General features: G+C 39.6%; 1 protein-coding gene across 1 annotated transcript in view; it reads left to right on the top strand.

The window, feature by feature from the left end:
• TAF1B (TATA box-binding protein-associated factor RNA polymerase I subunit B) overlaps positions 1 to 11,393 on the top strand; it is a 54,512-nt gene extending 43,119 nt beyond the window's left edge. The window contains exons 8-9 of the mRNA XM_083140841.1: positions 6,821 to 7,240; positions 8,417 to 11,393. Of these exons, the coding sequence (XP_082996967.1) occupies positions 6,821 to 7,240; positions 8,417 to 9,156 (1,160 nt within the window). The 3' untranslated portion in view covers positions 9,157 to 11,393. The remainder of the gene's footprint in view (positions 1 to 6,820; positions 7,241 to 8,416) is intronic.
• The last annotated feature ends 16,233 nt before the right edge of the window (positions 11,394 to 27,626 follow it).

The raw sequence follows: 27,626 nt of genomic DNA, 5'->3' as shown, positions 1-27,626 counted from the left end.
GCCAATCAACAGCAACATTTCACAGCATAGGAGCATGGCAGGCGGCACAAACCTGTGTTTGATTGATGAAATCCTGAAGTGACATGTGTTGCGGGTCGCGTGTTGCTTCGATGTGAAATCTCCCTTAGTCTATAAGCAAGCTTTCACTGTGAATTCACTACCAACAGACAGAGGCGACACAATGCACACTATTAAAAAACGGCTGAGTCCGAATGACACGCAAGCGACAAAGCAACACGTGCCGCTTGCTGGTCTAGTTACTTCCGTTCGGAAGGTTGCATTTATTACTGTAGGTTCCTTTGCAAGCGACACTTGTTGCTGTCACATATCGCCTATTACTCCTATGACTTCAGGCAATTTTATGTTTGTTACGTCAAAGCAGAATATCTAATTGCACTAGACTTTTACTAGGGTTTTAGGGCTCCGGTGGTGTAGTCATTAGGGCATCTGACTGCCAGGCAGGAGATCCGGGTTCGATTCCCAGAGTGGGTGAATAAAGGTCTGAATTATTCCACATTGTTCCCGCATAAAGCAGCTCTGGGGCTGAACAGCCTCATATCAATGGGTGCATGGGAACAATCCTGGAGTTCAAAGCAGACAGAGTGGGATGCTGATCACTTTACCTCCAAAATGACCTTTCCCCCACATCCTGTAAATGTGCCTTCATGGAACTGTGTTATATGAACTTGGAACTTTACCTTTACCTAGATTTTTAGTGTGAAATGTTTGGAGTTTGCAACCAGAACTCGAGGTTGCTGTGGATTTTGAGAAGAGGGTTGCAAATTAAAGAAGGGTCTGTTTGGGCGAGAAATTTTATGACGATTGTCGCCAGTATGGCTGGAACAGGGCCGTAGAAAACAATGGCAGTGACTACCTCCGGATCATTTTGCCCAAGGATGAATGAAAGAGCTCTTGGGGTAGCAGATAATTGCCAGATTTAAGGTATTCTGAGGAAATTTCCGTAGGAAGATACAGGGATTTTGCAAGTTAAGATAGCTGGGACACGAGGCTAAAGTCTGGGCAAATTCATTACGAACAACGTGTGACGAATTTGGATTTTTCGAGGGAATCTTAGATCTTTATTCATGTAATGGAAGCTGTTTTGGGTTTCCAAAGAAAATGCTTTATTCCGAATAAATAAATACACTACCGACAAGGAGTTTAAGACCACCAGGAAAAAGTGCCAAAAATCTGGGGAAATGAATGTATTTCGTAATTAATGTACAAGAAACAGTTTAAGAATCTGCTTGGCAATGTACAAACACAGGTACATCCACTACACATACTAATGTCACCTCATATTTTGCTTTCATCAATATGTCCGCCATGGGCCTTAATGACAGCAGCGCAAACACGTGGCATTCGCTCCAATAGTTTTTCCAGATAGGATGGTTGAATGTTACGCCAGGCATCGTTGATGAATTCCCATAGCTGTTGAGTGTTGCTGGGTACCTTCTTCCTGATGTCCCTTTCGATTTTGTCCCATACCAGTTCAATTGGTGTAAGATCAGCAGACTGGTGACCACGTCATGAGAACTAATGTCCCTTCTGTTGCCTCGCGTTCCAAATACCGCGTGCACAATTTGGATGTATGTTTGGGATCAATATCTTGTTGAAAAATAAACCCATTACCAACAAGATGACCAGAGGGGATGGCATGGTGCACCAATATCTGATGATACCCTTCTTTTACCAATGTTCCCTGAATTTTATGAAGGTCCCCCATCTGGTTTCTGGCAAAACATCCCCACACCATTACACTTCCACCCCCATGTTTCACTGTGGGAACAAGACACTCTTCTTTCATTCTCTCGCTGACCTTTCGATGCACAAAGGTTCGCCTATTGATGCCAAATAATTCGTATTTGGATTCATCAGTCCAGAGTACCTGTTTCCAGTTATCCACAGTCCAACATTGGTGCGTTTTAGCCCAGGCCAATCATATAGTCTTGTTCACACATCGTAACAATGGCTTTCTAGCAGTTACTCTGCCATGCAGCCCTTCTTCACCGTTGGCACAGACACACGCGTCACTCTGTTGTTATTCAGGGAAGCAGCGATGACTGGTGCTGTTAGGCGCCTGTTCCATTTGCTAGTTACTGTAATATATCTATCGTCAGCTGCAGACGTTACACGAGCTCTTCCACTATGTGCACGGTCAGCATGACTGTTGGTTTTACGGTATCTGTCCAATGCACAATGAACACCAGTCTTGGAAATATGAAGTTTTCTTGCTATTTCGCATTCCGAATAACCTTCATTTTTCAGTGCACATATCACAGCACGCTTTTCAACCGAAAACACCTGTTCCCCACGATGACGGGCCATTTCACACAGCTCCACTTACCTTGCACACCTCACACACAATAATGGGCTTACAATGTCGCCTGCAAGAACAGCAACTGACCCTGAGCCACTTATAAGGATGCACATGAGGCTGGCTACCATACTAACCGGTTTCACGCACACAGCTGCAATGTTACCAGCTTCAGCAACGTTTTTGTCACTTTCCATTTTGCCAACCACATACTACACATTCGGCAAAAAATTGGTTTCGCGTCTTGCGAGGTTCAAACTAGACTACATTGCATTTTCCATGTGTATCATCGTCATGTCTTTCTTGGACAGGAACCGTTGGTTCCATACAGCACTCCATACTGATTTTTTGGCCGTTTTTCATGGTGGTCTTAAACTTTTTGTCGGTAGTGTATGTCCAATTGATTAGTTACTTTGTTTATATTTTTTCAGGAGCAGTCTCATCCCATCTCGTGTCGCATCTCGAAAACGAGGCGAGACAGGTGGCTAGTCTCGTCCCGTCTCAAATTTTTAAAAAGCCTGTCCTGTCTCGTTTTTGAGACTAGACACGAGACAATCTGGGACATGTCTCGTGGGCAACACTAACGACTAGGTTTGGTTTTTCGTGAGTATCTCATTTCCAGTGCAATTTCGAGAAAAAATTACTAACACCAATTTTGTAGAGCATAAAATGTCATAAAAGAGGTGTACATTTTATGTTTTTTTATAGTTTTCTTACTGATAAAGTATTAACAATAACTAGGTAGGTACCCACAGAATATCAGATTTATCCCTGTATTAATCACGTATATCCTGTTTATAATCACACAGGATCATGCTCAACCTTTTGTGCCATTGTCCAGCAATACATCAGGTATGTACAAAATAATTTCGGTGCCAATGCAGTAGTGGTCTTCGATGGATACCCACATTCGGTAGAAATGAAAATCACTAAGAGGGTGGAAAGAGCACGGCGTGCCAGAGTTACTTCTGCCGAGGTTTTGTTTTCCGAAAGCATGCACCCAAAAGGTGCCACTGGGAAGGTTTTTCTGGGAAATGAGAATAACAAGTCTCGTTTTATTTTCCTGCTCAGAACCACATTTGAATGATCACACATGACGACAATACAAGCTGAAGAGGATGTTGACGTTCTCATAGTTACCACAGCAAACTCTTGTCTTCTCAACATGATGCTGTCATAATCATTGGTGAGGATGTCAACCTGCTGCTGCTCCTCACAGCTCTCTCTCCTCCCAACGTATATTACCAAAAAGTTGGTAAAGGCAAATCACCTAATGCGTTGTACTCCCAACAAATGTTTAAACACATTGAAATAGTTGAAAACCTTTTATTCATTCATGCCACAAGTGGCTGCGACACAACTGGTGCTCCATTCGGTCAAGGCAAATACAAATTTTGTAATATTCTTCTCAAGAACTCCTCGGTGAATGAACTTGTTCGTGTGTTTCAAGATCCAAAGGCAAAACAAGAAACAATCACTTTGGCAGCCGAACAATTATTTGTACTTTTGTATGGCGGCGATGAGAAATCCAATTTGGAAAATTTAAGGTACACACTTTTTGTCATAGGAGTGAAAAGGAACAAATTCGATTTATCTAGGCTACCACCCACCAAAGATGCAGTCCAGCATCATGCTTCAAGAACATACTTGCAAGTGCAGTCTTGGCTTGGGCACGACAAAGATCCAACTGAAAGGGGGTGGAAGAAGGATGCTGTTGGCCTTGCTGAACTTATATCCTGCCAAAAAAGTCTGGTTTGAAATGCTCCCTACTCTGCATTCACTGCAACGGCAACTCGTGCAAGAATGCTGTAGAAGCCGTTGTCGATGACGAGACAGATTTGGCTGATGAGACAGAGGAAGACTATATTGAAGCTGTTCGGGGTCGGAGTAAGAGAGAAACTTGAGTTAAGGGAATGACGAATCCCCTACCTAAATTGATTATTGTGTTTTCAAAAGCATGAATGAGTTAAATATAAATTTTAATAGCCCTAAGAATTATTAAAATTAATTTTTGTTGTTATACTCAAGACTTAACTAAATAAGATTGTCAATAAATGTTAATTTCATGAAAATACCATTTTTTCATTTTTTTACCATACCTATGTATCTTAGTTACTAATCTTAATTTTATGTTGCAATTACATTGATGAATGATGTTGTTGGCATATATGTTTTAATAGCACTAATAAGAATTGCAAATAAAATTTGTTAAAAAAGAAAAATCCAGGAATGCCATGTTCAAAACACTAAACCGCTATTTCAATTTTTAACCTGATTTTGGTGGATTAGAACCTTGATACCTAATAGAGATAATAAACATAAAACATGCACCTCTATTTATGAAATTTTATGGTCTACAAAATTGGTATTAGTAAATTTTTCGCGAAATTGCACTGGAAACTAGATACTCATGAAAAACCAAACCTAGTCGTGCATTTTACTTGTTTTTTGCAAACTTATATGCATTTGTACGACTTTATATCTCGGTATCTTTTAGACATAGAAGAAAATTGTAAATACAAAAGTTTTAGGAAATTTTATACTCTACAAAATTTTTTAAGGCTACTTTAACCGAAATTTGCATTGGAAAGGAGATATATGGGAAAAACTAGATTTAGCTGTGATTTCGGCTTGTTTTTTCAAGATGGCGTCACTTGCACAGGCATGCCAAGGTCGAAAACTTGGATTTTACAACAGGTGACCAGTTTATAAAACATCCTGTATTAAAAAATTGAAACTACCAGAATAATTACATTCGCAGATCACTAATTGCATTGGCCTATTACCCTGGAAATTTATGCAAAATTTGAAGTTTTCATTCAGTTTGTACCAGCATTGTATTTTTTACGGTGGCGACTCGTGGATTTTTTTGGGTGTAGGAAGTTATGGTAAACAAACCGAGGAAAGTTTTCGAAAATGCATTGAATTACAGTTTCACGTTGTACCTTGTACTAGCCATTTCCTTTATAATATTAGCTGCATGCCCTCCCTGCCTGTCGTGTATGGACTGAGAACAGCTTTGCCAATACCAACCTCCTAATAAGAAAAAGTGCTGTTTCAACTCTTAGATTATGATAAATGCGAATAAATTATGATATGATCTATTATTATTATTATTATTATTATTATTATACAATTATTAATTTTTATTATAATTTTCTGATGACTAGTATTTTTAAGTTCAATTTATGAAGCTATTTTGAAGTTGTGAACTGTGTTACTGATTATTTATTATACTTAAGCAACATTAGGTATTTGACCATTCAATAAAATGAGTTCAGTTTAGTGCTTGAAAAAAGTTGAAAATTCGACAACTGGTAACAGCATCTTTTTTATTTGTAACCCCCAGCTTTTTACCGATTTTATTTTATAAAATGTTCAAATAGGGGAGGATAACGAAAAGATGAAAACAAGAGGATGGACCAGAGCCTGTAAAAGCTTCTACCTTGGTCGGCATACTTCATTTTGTTTGAAACAAGTCTGCTGGAGAACTACAAACAAGATCTGGAGATCTTTAAAAAATAAATATTTCCTTAAAATATTTTCATTTGAATTAAATTTATCTTGTTTCCCAGGGATGCCTGTTTTTGAGATGATGCTGGATTTTACCGTAATGCCAAACACAAGAGTGCCAGGTGTCAACAAAGTTCAATTTTTTGCTAGGTTTAGAACTATTATGCTAGGGTTGGCATCACTGATTGAGGAAACTACTGGAGCTTCCTCGCGGAACATATAAGCGGGAACCCCCCTCCCCGAGGAAACTACTGGAGCTTCCTCGCGGAACGTATAAGCAGGAACCCCCTCCCCTCCCTTGCACTGTCCCTCACCCAGCTCGCTGTAGGGTGGCAAGAAAGCTTCCTCAGCCTCTCAGTGACAGGCAGAGACAAAGTCTTTGGGCAGCAGATCTGGAGCGAGTGAATGATAGCAGATTGGCTCTTAACAGTCGAGTAGCCAACCTACATTGCGCTCATAATTTTATAACAGTCATTACACTCTTAAAAAGTACAGAACTGTAAATAACAATAAATGAACCTACATGGAGGAATCGCCCCAGACTTTTTATCATCATTATTATTATTATTAAAATGCAGCCTCCCTGATGGGGTAGTGGCACATTGCACAGTGGTTCAGATCCCACTCTAAACTGTAGATCCAGTCACGATTAACCTTTCTATGCATTCTATGCATTAAGCGAACTTGAAACAACATTTCAATTTAATATTATTAAAATGCCAGAAGCATCGGTATAGGTTTTGATTTGATTTGTTATTTACTGTCACTTTTCTGCCACCTTTGGCTAATCACGACGATATGATGGAATAACATTCATCCCCAGCTTGGGATTCAAACCTGGATCCCCTGGTGTCATATCACACTGTTCTAACCACTTCACTATGGAGGTTGGCTCATCGGTATCATAGTTTATCAGTAAGAGTATTGGGATAGGATTAGCCCTGGCAACAGCAGTGTGCGTTTGACTAATACGAAACTGAATTTTTCCAGGTGGCCTGGTCAAGTGCGTGGAGAGGTTTCTAGCATTCGCTCCACCATCATCTTCATTTTTTGTAAGCGAAGTGGGCCGTAAGGATAGCCCAAAGCTTCCAAACTATGAAGGAAGGGCATTGGCAATTATCATTGTCACCCTCAAGTTACTGTTCGGACTGGATGATTCTACCGAACACAATCAATCAAGATGTGCCCAAGCTGTCAACAGGGTATTGGAGAGCAGTGACGAGGACAACATTCAGCGACTCTTTGTTTGGGATAAGTGGGTGGAATTCATGGAATTCAGGAAATGGTACGTGAAGCAACACTATTTCCCAGCACAGTATTGTATTGACCCTGATGGATTTGGGAATCCCGAGCTGTACGCTAAATTCCGTAAAACAGTTGTTCTTGATGAGCGAGAAACACAAAATGCTCGTAAGTACAGATTTTTTGCTTCATTTGATTTACAAGGTGTTAAATGAGATAAGGTACCAAACTGATTCCTTTACCAACTTGTTAAAAATGGGAATAAATTACAAAATGCAACGGTTTTATTAGCCACAAGTTTTGTGTAGTGTTTGCTTCCTATTAATGTAAATCAATTAGTTTCATACTTAATATTAGTCTTGCATTCTAATTTTACTTTTGTTGTAAGTACCGGTATATTGCTGTGTTTTGAGCACTTGTGTCTGCGTGCTCTACAATACGACTCGTACGTGGTAATTTTTTTACCCCTAAATTATTTTTATTTTAAGACACTCTACTTGTCATTATGAACAAATTTTATTGAAAAACTATGCACTGAGCATTTGTTTACACTCTTTTGTCACATTTTCATCTCGCCAAGAAACCATCTGGACAATATTCCATTACGTAACACTACACATATTTTTGCTGGACTGAAAAACAGTCTGAACACTTGCATCTACATGACCTACATTAGGACTCACACAAAGTATGTTTTAACCTTTTTTTCACTTTAGGAAACACTATTTGTGAATATGAATAAGCTTTATTCAAAAATATGCACTAACTACTTATTCATATGCATCCATCTTCTGACGCGATATCGCCTGAGGAATGTAAATCCAAAAATGCAGTTTTCAGTTTTGTTGAAATGAACTCCTCTGAATGGCTGGCTCCATTTGGAGTTCACTTAATCCTTAGCAGGAGGTGGAGTCACGTATCTCCAGTTTACTGACTCATTTTACGTGTCAGAAATATTCTTAAGAATACATCATTTCCTGTCTCCTGTAAATTCGATAAATTGGAATTACGTCCTTCTGGGTCTCACGATGATTTATCTGACTTTTAAGAGATGATGAAATGATATCAAATAATGTTTGTTTCTTTGGAGCTAATTTCTAATGTACCAAATCTCTCAATTTCTTCTTGGAACCTTAATGTTTAATGTAATTAATTTGAAATTTACAGAGAAAAAGAAAACTGCCTAAAGAAATTGCATAATATGTCAAATTCGCATTACATCACAACTTGATAAGCATGTATAAAAAAAATCACTTCTGTGCAACAGTATTATCACGTTTGTGAGGTCAGGAAGTATCATTAATATTGATACATAGCACTAATTGCATATATTTTCCTTTCCAGCAAGCTCGATTTCTGCGAGTGAAACTATGGAAATAGTTATGGCAGAGCTTGTGGAGAATTCGGACTCTGGCATGAGTGAATTCAAGGCTTCAAGATATCCATACAAGAGCGTTTTTGAGACAATGGTACACAAGCTTTCAGCCAGTGAAAAGAAAGCTCTACCACCCGTAGCATCCAGTGATTTCTCCAACACAAGCATAGAGTATGTTTTGAATCCCGAAACATGTCGTGAGCTGCAGTTGTTGCAAGACTGTCCACAAAGTGTGAATGTTAAGAATGGTCCTAGTAGGAGAAGATGCATACAAGTGGAAATGTTTAATAAACGTGACGGTATATTGAGGAACAAGTTGATTGGAATATCTATCGTGAATAATGCCAAGAAGAAGAAGGAAGAGAGTGCGGAAAATGTACTCGGTGAGAATTCATCATCTTCTTCAGACATGCAAGACAATGAAGACTGTATCCATCTTCCTATTCCATATTCCGATTACTGGGTCAGGTTCGGAAACCTCCTTACTTTGTCTGCAGAGGACTTTAATGGAATTTTTAATGATTTTCCGAATTCGTTCAAGTGGTTGCTGGATGTCTGTGCCAGCTCTGCAGAATTACCGGTAAAAGATTTGTATGATGAAGTGTTGCTTGTTGAGAATGTATTGTTTTACAAAACTCAAACTTTTACAGTCAATAAATTACCGTGCGGCAGGATGCAGGCTGCTGGCTTGAACTTGAGAATTTGGTAGAATGCAGCAGGAATGTTTCTCTTCGAATCGAATCAAAGTTGTTGGTTCTGTTGTGAAGGATAACAAAACAATGAAAGACTGTATGAAAACATGTGTAAGCAAATCTAAGCAAGTAGTTTCTGTGTGTGCCTTTTTCATACCAGGTGACTGATCGCAACGATCATGCATAACTGGGGAAAGTGAAACAGAATCTTGCTTGCTTTCAAGTTCTCAAATTTGAAACCTCCTGTGGCAGCTGTCAGTTGCCATTGTGAATAATCATAGGCATTTTTGTGACTACAGTTGCTATATATAAAAATAATAAACTCTAATGAACTGAGCTTGACTAAAACTTAGTTTGTGAAAATGGTACTTTCACCAATCAATCTGGAATGCAGGTATGAAATTGGCCTAATAACATGTCTACGTGCAGGTAACCTGCTGCGTTTGCTTGCAAGTTGGATTTTCTCATAAGATTGAGTAATTCACATAACCCTGAAGGATACCCAAGCTTCTTCCATGTTGATATTGAGGAGAGGGGTGCATAATTCTGGTCACGGTTGTGTATCTTGGCATCGAGAATGTGTGAAACCCTAGCTGCACACTCCACAAACGATAGGGGATAAACATATTCTGGCTTGTATGTTATACACCCCCACCCCCCACAAAACTGTTATGGCAAGTGCAACACTGCCACATACCTATCTAGGCAGGTCTTCCTGACCATTTCAGCTTGATGCCCAAATGACATCATCAGACCACTCCCCTTGTTCTTGTAGACTGCCCTTCATCATCCGAAACGTCCTACTCTTGCTCTCTTGGAAAGGTAAAATACTCTCACCAGGCAGATTTTGTTGATTAATCTTACCGATTGATAAAGAGATATAACCCCATAGTTGTTTTCAGTGGTGTGCACAGGATTTTCAAAAGGATACTTTTTTTTTAATAGTCTAATTGACATATTTTCCTGCATTTGACGTTCTTTCTTTTTTAGGAATGCTGGAATGGGGGCATGCCACTGGTTGTTTGTATATATTCATTATCATTTTGTTGACTCAAGGTCTAAGTTGTTATTACACTTAACTTTCTTTTTGAACAGTATAAAAATAAAGTTTTGTCCTCTTTATTTTTCAAGTCTTGATTTGGTATATGCTATTTTTATATGCTCTAGGTTTCAAACATTCAGTACTAGAATTTAGTGTGGTTGTAAGCTAATAGTGTTAATAGTGAATTTTACACCCATAGTCTTCATATGGGTTCAGGTTCTGTACAACTGCAGATTGCTTCTTTGTAATTCCATCCAAATTAACTTAACTTCAGGTGTTTTTTCCCCCATACTTTTCTTTAATTATGTCAGTATATTAACTCGGGAATTAGTTACTCTAAGTTCACAGTATATAAGGTATTTCTGTCAAAAATATTGTAAATGCATTACTCTAGCTGCAAATACACCCATCTACCATCACAAACTCCTGAGTATGAGATAATATATGAGCTTTCTGTAAAAGTTGGGGGGTGTGGGGAGATGGACAAGTGTCATATTTTCACATACAAATGGTCAACATAGCATTATGAAGAGAGAAGTTTTGGGATTATTGTTTTGTTATATGAAGTGCTGAATAATGTAGAGAGGATTGTTGTTGCTATGGTGAGTGAATGTAGCAATAGTACTTATGGGATTTATTTATTTTTAACATGAAATTTTAAAAGAAATGTTCACTGGCTTTCATAATGAAAGAACAAGTATTGTTCAAAAGACAGAAGATGTTTGCTGTTATTATTAAAAAGCCTTATCTGTGATGATGTAGAGATTTTGAATGGTTGTGAATTAAAACAGTTGACAAATTTATGGGATGCGAGAAGCATCCCAGGTACATTGTTCGTAAATCAATATCATTGGTAATTTTATGTTGAGAATTATTTTTGTCTTTTGAGCTTATGACTAATATTAATATGTGCACCATTCGGAAGATATTTAAAAATTTTATGTTAAACGTACAAGGTGCATTGCTTTGTAAGTTCTTCAGTTATCAGATGCCAATAATTTGAAGAGTGGATACTTTTATTTAACTTTTGTTTGCTACTTGCATTTTGGGTCTGGTAAATTACATGATTTAAATAGTTATGTCATAATAATATGAAATGTCTTTGCACTATTTTATTTTTAAGGAACGCCAAATACTATTATAGTTCCAATTTGACACCATGAAATGAAGTTGTTTTGTTTATTACATGTGGTAAATTGGGTACGGTTTCAAGTTTTTTTGTTTTTATTTATTTATTTTTTTGTTTGTAGAATGTAACAACCAACAATTGTTTGAGATTGATCACAAATAATGTGTATTCTATGCAAATATATATTTGGACACACTTTCAAATATTGATTTATGAATATAATAGTCAGTCCTCATGTTTCAACCAAGTCAGTCACGTACACTTTTGTCACCAACACATACCTACATGGCCTCCTATTCGTCACTACCCACTTCCATATAACATCTGAATGTGCTGTGTGCTGCCTTTCTTCCTCCAAGCATGCGACTGACATTAAATTATAATACGTGGCTTAGAAGTGCAACCAAACAACACAGCTGAGCTTAGAACAAAGATAAGAAAGAATGTTCAGCTACACATAAGCACTCATGTGCAGTATAGTTCAGTGTTGTAATGTTGCAATGAATATCAATGGGGTACGTCTGTGCCCCACATGCTTAACGGAGGGTTTATTTGAATTTCTCACTATTGAAAGTGCTTTGCTCCAGGTGACTTGCACGGATTCTAGCAGCATGTTTTGTGGTGACTGAAATGTTTGGGAAAATAAAATTCAAATGGTGCAAACCAGAAATAGTGGATTGAAACGAGAAATGAAGTGGACACACTGGCGAATGGTCTTTATTTCAAGAGCTATAATAATTTTACTGAAACACTATGCGGGAGTGGAAAATGATCAGTCAAATCAGTAAAAGTCAGTTTTTCATCTTGATCAATAATTTGTGGGTTTTAATTTACATTGGTAGGTGAAGTCTGTAGTTTTTCTTTTCATGAATGCTATTTGTAATCAGAGGCCTGCACAAGACCTGGAGCAGACCCGTTTACAAGACATTGCTCCTGAAATGCCATGCAACCTGCGCAACACCCTCTATTGACCACCTGCCCAGATTGTTCTTGGCAGGTATTGAAAACCCACCAGGTACCCACAGTCGTAAGATACCTAGTAAGTCTCAGTGTGTTCATTCAATCAACTGCACGTCCCTCCCTCTGAATGATGTAGTTGCTTCGAGTAGAAACTGCACCGGCCGCACACCTGTCTGTAGTGTTGCCAAATGCAATAGATTTTCACTACTTAGAAAGGGACCTCAAAGCTTCGTAAGCCACATCGCGAATGAAATGAGATTTACGAATGTTGCTACTCCCCCCCCCCCACACACACACATTGAAATAGGTTTTCCGGGGCACAGGATCCATAAGTATATGTCGTAAACAACCAATATATATATATATAATGGATAAAAGCAAGGAGGGCCAAAAGGGCTAAGTAAAAATCAAAGAAGGTAAAAGGAAACACTCACCGGACAGTAGAAAAATTCAAAATTTTCGCTAATTTCATAGCATCATCGGTGTGAGGAAAAATAGACGGAACCGGAAGTTGGGGCCCTGCAGAGTTGCCAGGTCCCCATCGAAGAAGAAGCGGTGCGTAGAACGAAAAAAAACACTGTTTCGTCACCAGGCTCGTCGTAAACTGTGAGTGTGTAGGATGACTTGGGAGGGGGGGGGTGAGGGTTGGGCATTAAAGCTCGTCGTAAACTGTGTGTGTAGGGTGAGTTGGGAGGGGGGCGGGAGGGTGGGGGAGGGTTGGGCATTACTGGGTGGCCTTGTTCAGGCCAGGTGGAGTGGTTGCACTCATGGCCGATATATAGGCCCTCTCCCATCTTTTGCGAACAGAGGTGTTGGCTGGTTGGGGTAGGAGATGGATGATCGCTACCCGGAAGCAGTTGTTGAAACTGATGGTGTGGTGGTTGGTGTGGACGGCGACAGTGAAGTCCAGGTTGTGGGTGGAGGAGCGGTGGTTATTGATGCGGAGGTTGAGGGCTGTTGATGTTTCCCCCAGGTAAAAATCACCACAGATGTTGCAGGTGAGGATGTAGATAAGGTTTGAGGCATGGCAGGTCCCTTTGGGATGGAGGGTAAATTTGCCAGTGGCCGTGTGCACCTGGAGGGTGTGAGAAGTGATGAGGATGGGGCAGGTCTTGCACCTGGGGCGGTTGCATTTATGGGCGGGGGGTGTTGGATGTGTGGTGAAGGAGTGTTGTGGACCAGGATGTTTTGGAGGTTGGGTGGGCGTTTGAAAACCACTCTGGGTTTGTCGGGAAATATGTTTTTGGTTTCGGGATCACTGTGGAGAATTGGGAGAAGAGAGTGCAGTGTGTGCCTGATTTTGTTGAGGTGGGGATGGTATTGGGTGATGAGTGCAGGTGGGTTGGTGGCAGCAGGTTTCTTGGTGGTGGTGGTATGTGAGGCAGCTCGCGATATTTGCTTGGTGACCAGGATGGAGGGATATTCACGGTTGACCAGGGCCTGGTGTAGGCGGAGGTTATAATTCTGGCGGGAGGTGGGTGAAGTGTTCAGGCGCTGTCCCCTGAGGGCCAGAGAGAATAGAATGGCTTTTTTGGTGTGGAACGGGTGGGAGCTGGAGAAGTGTAGGTATTGCATGTGGTTGGTGGGTTTTATGTGGATGGAGGTAGTCAGGTGTCCTCCCTCGATGTGCACGTCCACATCCAGGAAGGTGATCTGGTTGGGGGAGTGCGTCCAGGTGAATTTGAGGGAATGGAAGTGGTTAAGTTGGTCCAGGAAAGCTGACAAGGATGGTTCTCCATGTGTCCAGAGCATGAAGATGTCGTCGATGAAGCGGAGCCAGAGGAGGGGTTGGAGGGGTTGGGTAGCCAAAAACTCTTGCTCAAGTTTGCCCATGAAGAGGTTTGCATAGGATGGGGCCATTCTGGTACCCATGGCTGTACCTCGGATCTGTAGGAAATTTTGGTTTCACAAAAGATGGGAGAGGGCCTATATATCGGCCATGAGTGCAACCACTCCACCTGGCCTGAACAAGGCCACCCAGTAATGCCCAACCCTCCCCCACCCTCCCGCCCCCCCTCCCAACTCACCCTACACACACAGTTTACGACGAGCCTTAATGCCCAACCCTCACCCCCCTCCCCCCCCCTCCCAAGTCATCCTACACACTCACAGTTTACGACGAGCCTGGTGACGAAACAGTGTTTTTTTTTCGTTCTACGCACCGCTTCTTCTTCGATGGGGACCTGGCAACTCTGCAGGGCCCCAACTTCCGGTTCCGTCTATTTCTCCTCACACCGATGATGCTATGAAATTAGCGAAAATTTTGAATTTTTCTACTGTCCGGTGAGTGTTTCCTTTTACCTTCTTTGATTTTTATATATATATATATATATATAGGGATATAGGGCAGGACTGAAACATGTGACGTTCGATGCTGAGGTCGTGAGTCGAACAACACACTGTTCCACTGCGAACACCAGGGCCGTAGCCAGCCAGGGGCATTGCTGTTACCCTCGTTTGGGGGGGGGGGGGGAGGCAAGTACCTGGATAAATGTGCCAACAACAACAATAACAGTAATAAAGTAGCATCAAAGTCATTATTATCCTCATAAATCATACAAAAAGGGGGTAGAAGTCGGTTCTCACGCATTTGTATTGAAACAGAGGATTAGAAATATTTTTTTCAACATGTCAATTTCACATTAGCTAATAATGGAAAACAAGCACACAAACTGTTTTTGAAAGAAAGAAAGTTCATGATAAATGCATTCCGAATGTACGTACACATGGCATGTAAAATTTCCATCTACAATATTTTTTTTCACATGGAGCGACGTAAAAATACATATGCTAACACTAAATTGTGTACATATTCAAAGTTTCATTAAAGCATATATATTATTTAAATACATTACATAATCAATTCATCCAACTCGTAACAAACCAACATTAATAGCAAATAATATCACGGGCCGCCATGGCATTCTCAGTTTTAAAACTTTTCTCACTTAGATCGTTCGGCGCCCAGGGCCGACTCCCGCTACCCCCTAGCTACGGCATTGAACTTGATAAGACTGTATAATATATTATAATATATATTTCTACTTTCATAACATTTGAAATCAAGGGGTTGCAATTACCTCACCTTTCCCCTCTGCAGGTGCCCTTGGCCGTGTGGAAGGAAAATGCAAGAAAAATATGAAAACTAATTCTATTTTGAGTATCCTTTAGCCCTGCTACTCTTAAATTCTGCTAGCCTGTTTCTTCTTGTACTTTAATGTTTGGCCCCCACCCTTGCCCCTCCGCTAGACTTAATTTCCATCCAAGGTTGATGAACAATGCCCCCTGCCCCCATCTGGTTGCGCCACTGTGTGCCTGGTTAAGGCACCATGCAATGAAAAACAATTAGTTTTCAGTGAGAAGATTTTTGTTTGCTCGACCATTCATTTAGGTAAATGAAGCTGTAATATTGCGTGCATTTCCTGGCAATAAGATAAAAACTGCTTACACTGAACTGAAATCGCTAAGTATATAAATTCTCCTTGGAGCAGAGAGCTCCTCCTAGGACTTCATAGGATTTAGAGTGGCTGCAACTGTCCACGTGTTGAAGAAATGCCGGAGGGCTGGCAGGTTTGGCAGGTGCCCGGGGCTTGTTGAATGCCCAGTTACCTTGTAAGCACAGAGTGCCTTGAAGATGAGGAACCCGGGTAAAGATGCAAGTCGACTCGTTGCCGTGGGCCGGAGAGCAGGTATACCTGTTCTCGCGGGCAAGCAGGCAGCGGGTAGGCAAAAGCCAGACTATGCAGACTTCTGTTTATAATGCTGGTTTGCTGGCCGACCATTCTAAAGTGGTTGACTTTTGAAATCACCATCAAGTCCCTATGTTTGAGTCCCACCCTTGTCACCACAGGTGTTCTTTGTGTGTGTCCCCCTTCATCAATTTCATCTAATCATTCATTCTCATGGTTACGATTACACAAAAAGCAGAAAAGTAACAAATAACAAAAATACAAATACAGCAATTCGTGATTTTTTAATTTTTTTTTTGTTTTCATTGCTGCATTTTGGGAAAATATTGGAACTCTGCTGGGGAAATAACATTACTTTGTTCAACACAAAACAGCACAATAAAGGAGGAACCAAAATTGGTCCCGTGCTTTTTACTTCTTCCCAGAGTCTTAATCTGACTAATTTGTGATTGTACAGGATGGTCCGAATGTCCTGTTATTCAGGTGGTTTTCACAGTGGAATTGAATTTGTTCTCTGCCTTCAGATGATGGACACAAGCAACTATTGTGTGGATTAGATTTTTGCATGGGACCACTTTCACTCACTAAAACTTGTTCGAGTCTCCCCCACTTGAGCATACCTGCCACGCTCGTGGAATGATCGGCAACCTCCCACATTTCAGAGCCTAATAAGCAGCACTGTCAACCTAAAACCCATACATGGAAGGAAACCAGGAAACGACTCTATGCAATTATAATTCTGTATATTATTATGTAAGACTCAAATACAATATATACGAAAGTATGCAATATCTAAAGACAAACGCAAAATGGAACCTGTGGATACACTTGCTGACAAACCTGCCTAAGCAATTAAAAATAATGTATCACAGTGCAACAAGTACTTGCACATCATTGTCCACGTACTGAAAAATATAATCATATTCTGTGAAATAATAAAATGCAGTTATAACATTCAATTGAACATCATTTTAATGTGACAATAATCATAGAAACAAAATTTCAGCCCATAATCATCTATAATAATTACAACCTTGGTGACAATGAAGTTCGACCAGAAAGGAATACGTGATTAAATGCACAGAGGCATAGGCGGTGGAATGGGTGACCCGCAGAAGTGACGCATGTGTGTAAGAGGAGGCGTGTGAGCAGGCAAGAATCGTGATCCCAGCATGTTGCACCCAAGGTCACATAAAGAACGAAAACGGGGAACTATATGCGTGACATTGAACTTCGACCAGGCACCAGACCCATACGGGAAATTCCAGATAGTGGCGTATTCGACGGAAGCATGATGTCACGGACACAATAAGGGAGTCCGCCGTATATAAGCGCGTGCTGTGCACCGAGGAACCGCAGTGCATCATCACCATGGCCAGGGGCAAACCTATTGACAACACCGTGAGGAGAAGAGTGGTGGAGTTGCAACGGGATGGACTCAGTGAACGGGAAATAGGGCACCAACCGAACTTACCCAAGTCAACCGTCCACTGCATCATCAAACACCACCAAAATACGGGTACTACAGAGCCAGGTAAGGCCCCCGGTCGAAAACGCCTGCTGAGCGTGCGTGACCTACGGATATTTAGGCGCTATATCCAGACCAACAATCATGTTTCTGTGGCCGAATTACGACTGTGGACTCGAGAACGCTTTCACATTGAAGTGTCAACCAGAACCATTCGCCGTTACCTACAGCGATGCGGTTACCGAGTGTACAAGGCGAAACGTAAACCCTTCCTTTCCATGTTGAACAAAGGCAATCGACTACGGTGGGCACGAATGTACCGGGGATGGACATTTCGGCAGTGGAACAGGGTTTTGTGGACGGACGAATCCATTTTCAATGTGTACGGGAAAATATGGAAAACAGTCATTTGTCGGAAGGAGGAACAGAATGAAGCAAAATGTTATGCACGGCGGGTACAGAAACCTGCGTCAGAGATGGTATGGGGATGCATGACGGCATCTGGGGTTGGCCCACTACACGTCTGTGAGGGCATTGTGAATGCACACGCATACTGGAGCGGCAACTTCCCACAGTGTGAAGGCACCTGTTCCACAGGCGGCGTCTCATCTTTCAACACGACAATGCCAGGCCTCATACAGCGCGGCTGACAAGAGAATGGTTGACTTGCCATCACGTGCGAACTCTGCCATGGCCACCATCGAGTCCCGACCTCTCGCCCATTGAGAATGTGTGGCTTGTTCTTAAGCGACGTGTGCAACAGAGGGGACCCACGACTGTGGCTGCTCTTTATCGCCTGCCTGCAGGAGGAATGGCACCACATCGATGTGGAATACCTTGAACGACTCGTCCGCAGCATGCCCCGATGCATTGCCACAGTTATTCGCCGACAGGGCGGCGTCACACCATGGTAAACAGGATCCCCTCTAACAGTGGTCGAACTTCAATGTCACGTGTAGATGGACGAAAATGTTTTACTTTGTGTGGACACCATACATTGCTGCGTTGCAGCGGAAATTTATGTTTTCCTTTGTTCCATGTAGCCTGCTGAATAAAATATGTTCAGCATATGCATGTGTTCTCCTTCTTTCACAACGCACTCCTATATTTGTGACTGTTCGAACTTCATTGTCACTAAGGTTGTACATTCAAACTGTGACTGAAAGTGCTGCTAAAAACTCCAAAATCTTCTGGATGCTAATTAACTCTCGCTGACAACATGACCATATTCCCGTTCAAGTCTCCTGGAACGGTAAGTCTGCTACAAAGACTGCACATCACTTTTTAACGTGTATTTTTACAGGAACTTTACAAATAATACTGCTACTGCACTGCCTGAAGTCAAGCCCATCACTCCTTACACATACTCTCAAATCTCAACTAACTGCAATGAAGTCCACGAATTATTAAAATCTCTTTCATGTTCTAAAGCTAACGCTCCTAATGATATCCCTGGCATATTTCTACAACGATTAGCCCATATTCTATCCAAACCAATCAGCATAATCTTTAACAAATGTTTTTCCGAGGGTGTATTTCCTCTTGCATGGAAGCAATCAAATATAATTCCTATACTCAAACACAGAAACAAAACTCACGTTACTTCTTATCGTCCGATTTCCTTACTTCCTGCACTTGCACTACTAGCCGAAAAAATAATTTCCAATCGTATCCTTGTGCATGCTACTCCGTTCCTCTCTCCCAATCAACACGGTTTTCTTCCTCATGCTTCATGTGACACAAACCTTGCTTGTTTGCTCACCAACGCAACGCGGTTAACTGCCCGAGTGCCAAGCAAGACATGGATGTCGTTTATTTAGATTTTTCTAAAGCCTTTGACTCTGTCCCTCATACACAACTCATCCAATCCGTAAACTTTCAAACAGATTCAACATTCACGGACCTCCTCTTAAATTACTCTCACCTTACTTGCATAATAGAAAGCAAGAGGTTATCATATCTGGTTGTTCTTCGTCATGGCTCCCTGTAGTTTCCGGTGTGCCTCAAGGAAGTTCTCTAGGGCCCCTGTGTTTCACTCTTTTCATGGACGATATTCATAAATATATTTTTCCAGAATGCTCAATTTTATTGTATGCTGATGACTGTATGTTATTTAGAAACATCCCTTCAGTTGAAGACACATGACTGGAATCTGAAAATAAATTCCGAGAAATCTGTTTTTATGAATGAGTTTTACCCTCAAATCCAATTTAACAGCACCATCCTATAGATTATGTAACAAAATCATCCCGTTCGTACAACAAAACAAAGATCTTGGAGTCATTTTCGACAGCAAACTCACTTTCAGCCACCATATAGATTACATAACTTCGAGAGCCATGAAAACCCTTGGGCTAATTTACAGATTTCACAGATGTTTCTGCCCTCAAAAACCTACTTTACAATGTGCATTGTACCTATTCTTGAATATGGTTCCTGTATTTGGTCAATGGCCTGTGATAGCGATATAAAGAGAACATACAAAGTGGTAAATTTTTTTATCAGAATAGTCAAACATAGATGTCCAGCCCTTCCAAACTTTTCAAAACATGAAATTCTGTCCACTCTTCAAATTCACGATCTTTCCCTTCGCCGTCAAGTTTCAGATCTAACATTTTTTTCAAAATCAGGAATGGAAAACTGTTCACTAACGAACTCTTGCCACATCTTCACATCCGGATCCCACGTACCAACAGCAAATGTAACAAACTTCTTTTACACAAAAGCCTCAAGGCTATCCCTAGAACAAAGGTCATTGCTCTATAGGCTATAAACAAGGTACAATGCACTAAATGATCCTCCAGGCTTCCATCTATCTAAGCAGGCTTTCAGAAATGCGTGCATCAAGCAGCTGAAGAGAAATTAATATTTGTTATACCCTAGTTATTGTTTTTTTTATTGTTGTTATTATTATTTTATTCTTGTTATATATGTGTGCGTACTTCTCATTTGTTAATTTCTATTTTTCTTTCTGTTGATATCCTGATATAAAATGGATTCTCTCTGTATTCAGGATTTCTCAAGTAAATAAAAAAGTAAATAAATAAATTTCATTTTCACATGTCACTGTGTGTTGTAAGATATATAAAACTACATTTTAACATGGAAATTATGATTATGTTCCCTTAATTTTATATTTTACTCCGTCTTTTACTTCATGATCAATATTTGAGGACTCACTACCACAGACAAATGACAAATACGTGTACTAAAAGGTTTCGAGAGTCCAAGAGTATTCAGCTCATTCGAGCAAAAGACCTATGAATTCTGTATGCCATCTAGCGTTGCCTGTGTGAACTATCAAGTGCTCAAGCCCTCATTGCAGTACTCTAATGTGGATGAATCAGGTCCTGCAGTCTCGTATTACTCCTTGTTTTCATTTTGAAGCCAGTGGGCGGAGCTTAAGTTTGTCTGCGTAAGATGGCCGCATCTACTTCAACAGACAGAAGAACATCGCATCAGCTGCTGAAAGTGCACGCGGCTGGAAGGAGCATGGAAGTAGGCTCCAACTACAAATGCAAACTCGAGGTTTACTTTACACTTAAATACTACAAAACAAACTATGATTAGGGTTATTTGCTTATGGAATATTATTCCTTCAGTTTTCCTGTTGCTTCTGTTGGTACAGCCATATGCTGAACAAGCCACCATTGCTCCGTAATTCGCTTTAAAAAGTACACAAAATTACATACATAATTATGGTGACTACGAATGTCTTTGTCTGCCTCCACTTCGTCCTCGTACGTGACCCGGCTTCAGAAAAAAAGCGTGATGCTTGCTCCTCCCCCTTAGCTTCATGGGATGAATGGTGAGCAGCATGTGTATGGACATACAAACCTGTAAACCAATAAGGGGCATGTAATATGACATCACTGCCAGATTTAACAAAGATGCACAGAGAACATGCAGACAAATTATTTGTGTCAAGCAAATGGTGGAAGTCATACCGATCGGAAAAGTTTGTAAATTGTACTGAAGGGGGTAACAAGACATTCGGACCACCCTGCAGATTATACACAACATTATCGGAGTCAACAGGCAAAACTTGTTCTAGAAGGATTGGAGAGAGTAATGGAAGAAGGTGCAGAAACATCTTTTAATCACAAAGCAAAATAAAATGACTATTTTTATCTTCAATTAATTACAGTGGAACCCCGATTTTACATTTTCCTGCATTCTATATTCAATCTGCATGGTCTGTCAGTAGAGCAAAATGCTACAAAATTTTCCTGCATTTTAAGTTCTTTCAACTTTCTGCCCTGAAAAATGTAAAATTTAGGTTCCCCTGTACTTTGTTCTCAAAATTATTTTTCAAAGCAAGCCAAAGTGAATTTGTTTGGCAAATTTCTTAGTTATTGTCCGAATGCTCTGCCAGTTAGTTATTTTCAGGGGGGGACTTTAATTTCTGAGGGGGATTCCCCCCACCACCCTGGGCCACTCCCTGAATTCATCACTGGTGAGGAAAGCATTTCTGGAGATTCAATTCAAGTTTCCACTGACGACATCACAAAGTAGTTCTGTAAGATCTTACTGTAGAAGTAAAGGTGCTTGTTGCAACATCTCGTATTAAGTATAACAACCCTCATCCCACAGAGTTCTTATTTCCTACTAGATCACCTTTCTGACAGTTGGACTGTGTGTCCTGCTGGAAATTCTTGCCACCTTAATCCCTTGGGTCCTGGGTTTGAAACTAGAATGTGCACTAGTACTACTACTACAAGTACATACATACAAACACTGCATCAGCTGCGAATAACTTTTGAAGGGGGGGGGGAATAAATTAGAAAAGGAGGATACCATTAGCACTAATAATGCACTACATACAGAACCAAATTTTATCTCAAGTAGGTTAATTATTGATAACAACTCGTTTGAACCAGTTTCCAAATTCAAATACTTAGGAGTAATATTAACAAATGAAAATTCTATTAAAGAGGAAATAAAAAGTAGGCTTAATTCAGGAAATGCATGTTACTTCTCTCTTCATAAACTTTTGTCTTCTCGTTTAATATCTAAGAAACTAAAAGTTAAAATATACAAAACAGTAATTTTGCCTGTAGTATTATATGGATGTGAAACTTGGTCCCTTACATTGAAAGAGGAAAATAAATTGAGAGTATTTGAAAATAAGATCCTTAGGAAAATATTTGGACCTAAAAGGGATGCGGAGACAGGTGAGTGGAGAAGGTTACATAATTTAGAACTACATAATTTTTACTCATGTCCAGATATTATTAGAATAATTAAATCAAGAAGACTTAAGTGGGCAGGCCATGTGGCACGAATGGGAGAGGAAAGAGGAGTTTACAGGATTCTTGTTGGGAAACCAGATGGTAAGAGACCTGTAGGAAGGCCAAGACGAAGATGGAGGGACAACGTTGAGATGGACCTAAAGGAAATCGGTAGGGATGGGAAAGAGTATATAGATCTTGCTCAAGATAGGGACAGATGGAAGGCCTGTGTTGCTGCAGCCATGAACCTTCGGGTTTAAGAAGGCTAGAGAGTTAGTTAGTTAGTTTTAGGTTAATTAGGATTATACAGACAAACTTGGCATTTCAAATATCAGAGACGTATTCTATATACAGTATGTAACATTGTTATTCATACACACAGAATTTCCGAGGAAAAAAATGTCATATCTACTAGTAAATATAATCATTTTCATATGTACCTGGAAATCAATGTTAATGAAGGTTTCACCAACAAATGTCAATAGAAATGTACGTTCAAAGTGTATAAACAGAGCATATAATTTGTGTGAAAAGAGAAAAACACGCTGTTTCATGCAACATTGTTATTCGTACAGGCAAGTTTCATGGCCGGTTCGCTCAACGCGCGTTAAATTTTAAAGAAGCGTTAAATCAAGTTAACGCTACATTAGCACATTGAGGCATTTCTCCAACCTTCGTTAAGGCTAACAGACCTCTAATGTCGTCGTTAAATCTAAAGGCACTCTTTTGCTTCATTAAAGTGCTTAACAGCGCGTTGTGTTGTGTCGGAAATAAGATGGCGATATTGCGTATGCCAGCTGTTGTGTTGAAAGGTTATCCCAAACCGATTTGAACACATTATTTGCATACCATCGCAAAACATACACTAGTTCCATTTCTTTCTACAGCAAAAATAATTTTCCCATTTCGTATTTCATATTATAAATTCGTAATGCAAATCAGAAATCACATGTAAGTTAAATGAGAAATATTGTATCAATGTACTTTTTAAAGTTTTGTCAGTAATGGCATCGTGATCATCTCACATTATTCAAATTTTATTAATTTTGCCTGTCTAGCCAAAAATATATGTTTATAGTTAATTATACGAACTTGATGTTTTTAAAATGCATATTGGGCTTCCACCTTCAATGCACTGTAACCATAAACACAAAATATCGCATGACTTTTAAAAATAATGTAACCTCCTTTTACATATTTCAATTTGTATAAGGTGAAGTTATTCACCAAAATATTCGGTGTCGTCGTCCACGCCGTTTTCCAGTGGATCACATAGAAACTGGAGAAAGTCGTGGTTTCTTGTGTTTATGCTTATGTCTGCTTATAACTACCATTCCAATTTTATGTTGTTTTTAAACTGAAAAATGTCAGAAAACGTAAGAGATAAAATTAAAATGAAGCAACTGTCCTAGAAATAGGCAATACACGTCCTGTACTCTCATTTAATGTAAAATAAATTTGTGACATTACACAATGTAGCCTGCAATCTTTCAAAGTAGTAGGGAATTGTTCCTTCGAACTTTTCAAATTATTATCCACCTACTCCAATTAACATAATGGGAAAAAATGATTTTGCAGTGACGAGAGTGCTCGACACAAATGTTCATCATTCTATATTCTGAATCACAAGCGGCTAGGCACAGCTGTAGCAAACTGGAGATGCTAAAAGCACCAAACCTGACCTGCCTAACCTAACCAAGTACAGAAATAAAGAGAACCTGCCTAACCTATTTACTTATTTAGCTCGTGGCTGTACGTAAGTACTGTAGAATAAAACATGTTGTTTAATATAATGTGAGTCTTAATATAATTCAAAATCAAAACAATTATTATGCAGTATATTGAAAATGGGCTGACATATAACGGTGCAAATGGAAATTAAATCGTATTCATAACAAACTGAAAGAGCACTTAAAAATTGAAAAAAATAATCTACCGTTACATGTACAAGGTACATTTACGAACGACTACCATCTCATCACGTAATATAGCTTACATATGTTGTTTCATTAAGAAAAAAAGCTTGAGGTCCTAAGCAGTTTCAGGTATATAGTTTCGTGCATGGACATTGTAACATTTTGACATTGTGCAGTGACATAAAACACACTACCATCCATTCGGAAATTATTCCTTGTACATACGTACAAGTGGTAATGATATTGTGTGAGTGCACTTGTTATATTTTTTACCAGTTATGATAAATTAAATGTAAAATATCATATTAATCAACCGTTCCATGTACAAGGTACATTTTCTGAATGACTACAATTTCATCACATAATGAATAACCAAACATATTGTAAAAAACCGTACTACACATGTATGTTTCATTAAGGAAAAAAGCTTCAGGTCCTAAGCAGTTTAAAGGTGTTGTCGATTCCTGCATGGAAATTGTAAGAGTATACATATTTGTTTGAAAAACACACTACCATCCATTCGGAAATTTTTCCTTGTAGGTACGTACAAGTGATAATGGTACTGTCTAACAGTGCACTTGTTTTTTTGTGCTTTTTTACCAGTTATGATAAATCAAATGTAAAAGATCATATTAATCAACCGTTCCATGTACAAGGTACATTTTCTGAATGACTACAATTTCATCACATAATGAATAACCAAACATAATGTAAAGTATTACCGTACTACACATGTATGTTTCATTAAGAAAAAAGCTTAATCCTAAGCTGTTTCTGGTAATGTAGTTTCGTGCATGGACATTGTAAAAGTATGCATATTTGTTTGTAAAACACACTACCACGCATTCGGAAATTCTTCTTTGCACGGTACGTTCGTACAAGTGGTGAGGATACTGTCTAACAGTGTACTTGTCCTTTTTACCATTTATGATAAATCAAATATAAAATATCGTATTCTATTATATATTTTTTTCTTTGAAAAATATTTGTACGAAAGAAAAACACAACCATTCAGAAACGTCCCTTGTACATACGCATGAACGGTAATCATAGTGGTAAACATTTTACGTGCCTTCTTTTTTTGTCAGTGATTATTTGGAAACAGTAGATTTCTTGTTTGCAAAGCCACATTCACATCAATCCCAATAGAAGTGACTTGCAATATTTACATATTATTTAATTGCCATGCCACAGTAAGTTAAGTTATGCATGGTGTACATTTCGTGAAATGTTCTCTTTTGTTGGGGAAAATTATTATAGCAAACACACGTTCATTTCCACCTTTAGGCCTCTTTGGAATGCCATTTTCATATAATTAAATTTATCAAACTTCAAACAGATTACCCTAACCTAGAACAGTAGTTTTTATTTATATATTTATGATCTTGTATTGGCAGTCGGTAGGCACTCATTTAAATCTAACTTACGAAATTACAATGTAACTGTTAATCCTAATACATAACATTTTCGGTGTGCGGACGTAAAAACATAACTAACATTCATTTCTTAAACATATATTTATGTGTTACACATTACTTTATTTATTTTTGTTCCTGGGATTTCATACAAAAAAGCCCAAATCCGCTTATGCACAGTCTACTGTCCACGGTGCAACCAATGAAAACGTAGCATTTCTCGTATCAAAGTATGAGAATAGCAAGGCATCAAAGCTAAACGTCTCTAACATGGCGTTAGTTAACGGGCCTATAAAATCGCTTGAGCGAACATTAAAAGTTTAACAGGCTGCTAAGATTTTAGTGGTGCGTTAACTATCAACTCGTTAAGAACGTTTTAAAGATGGTTGAGCGAACCGGGCATCAATCTTCCTCGCATACAGCGCCACCGCTATTTGGGCGATTTCGTGCAGTTTGCAACTTTGTAACAAGTTTGAACATGCAGGCGCGCTCCCCGTCAAGCGGAATGCTGGCGTAGGTATTGTAGGCCTATCGTCTATCTATCAGCGTGTTCATAATGGGCAAGGTGAAGGAACTTAGTTCCGATCTGAAAGATGTTATTATAAATTTGTTATTTGTTATTTGTTATTAAGAAAAATTGGACAAACAGTCAATAAATCACACTCCACAGTTCAATACATAGTAAACAAATTTAGAGAGGAAGGTTCAACACAGAATGTGCTGAGAAAAAAAGAGAGAGACGGTTGAATAAACGTGATGAACACTTTATTTTAAAGAGAGTGCGAGGAACCCCCCCCCCCCCCAACTAACACGTAAGTGTTCCTCAGTTACGACCGTTCGTAGAAAATGTTGCTGGCAAGATGATGTCCGATCAAACTGTCCGACGTGCCTTGTGCAAGTATGGATATCATGGCAGAATACCACGAAAGAGGCCGTATGTAAATAAGGTGAATCACAGGAAGAGCGAAAGAGCACATCCACAAGGACCAGGAATTTTGGGATAGTGTCATATGGTCAGACGAGTCCAAGATTAATATATACGGGTCAGATGGGATAAATAGGGTCTGGAGAAAATCAAATAAAGACAATGATCACATTAAGACAGTTCCAACAGTTAAAAACGGTGATGGGTCAATAATGATTTGGGGCTGTATGTCGTCCAAGGGTGTTGGTACGAGATTCACTATTTATATTTTGAGCCTTGGCAACACTGATTGAAGTTAGGCGCGATTTGACGTTTGCACGGAATCGTCTGGCATTATTGACCATAACGTACTTCAAATGTTTTGTCAATAGCTTCATTTGTGTTGTTTATGTTGCCTTGGAGATTGCGCGGCAACAATAAAATGGAATTAACATTTTCGTGAGATGATTTTTTCCGATTTTCGACGTGGATTATCAAGACAAGAGTGCATCGATCAACTTACTTTCACATTTGGCGATGAAGCCCTATCCTTTGCCACTGTGAAACGCTGGTATAACGAATTTAATCGTGGCCGCCATTCGCTCACCGACGAGATTCGCGAAGGTCGTCCAAAATCAGTTGTTGTTCAAGAAAACATTGATGCTGTGCAAAACCTAATACTGCAAGATCGTCATGTGACATACTGTGAGATTGAGGCAACCATAGGCATTAG

This window comes from Lepisma saccharinum, chromosome 19, assembly GCF_977018435.1.
Source record: "Lepisma saccharinum chromosome 19, izLepSacc3.1, whole genome shotgun sequence".
In the NCBI taxonomy this organism is placed as follows: Eukaryota; Metazoa; Arthropoda; class Insecta; order Zygentoma; family Lepismatidae; genus Lepisma; species Lepisma saccharinum.
This window is presented reverse-complemented; position numbering and strand designations above follow the sequence as displayed.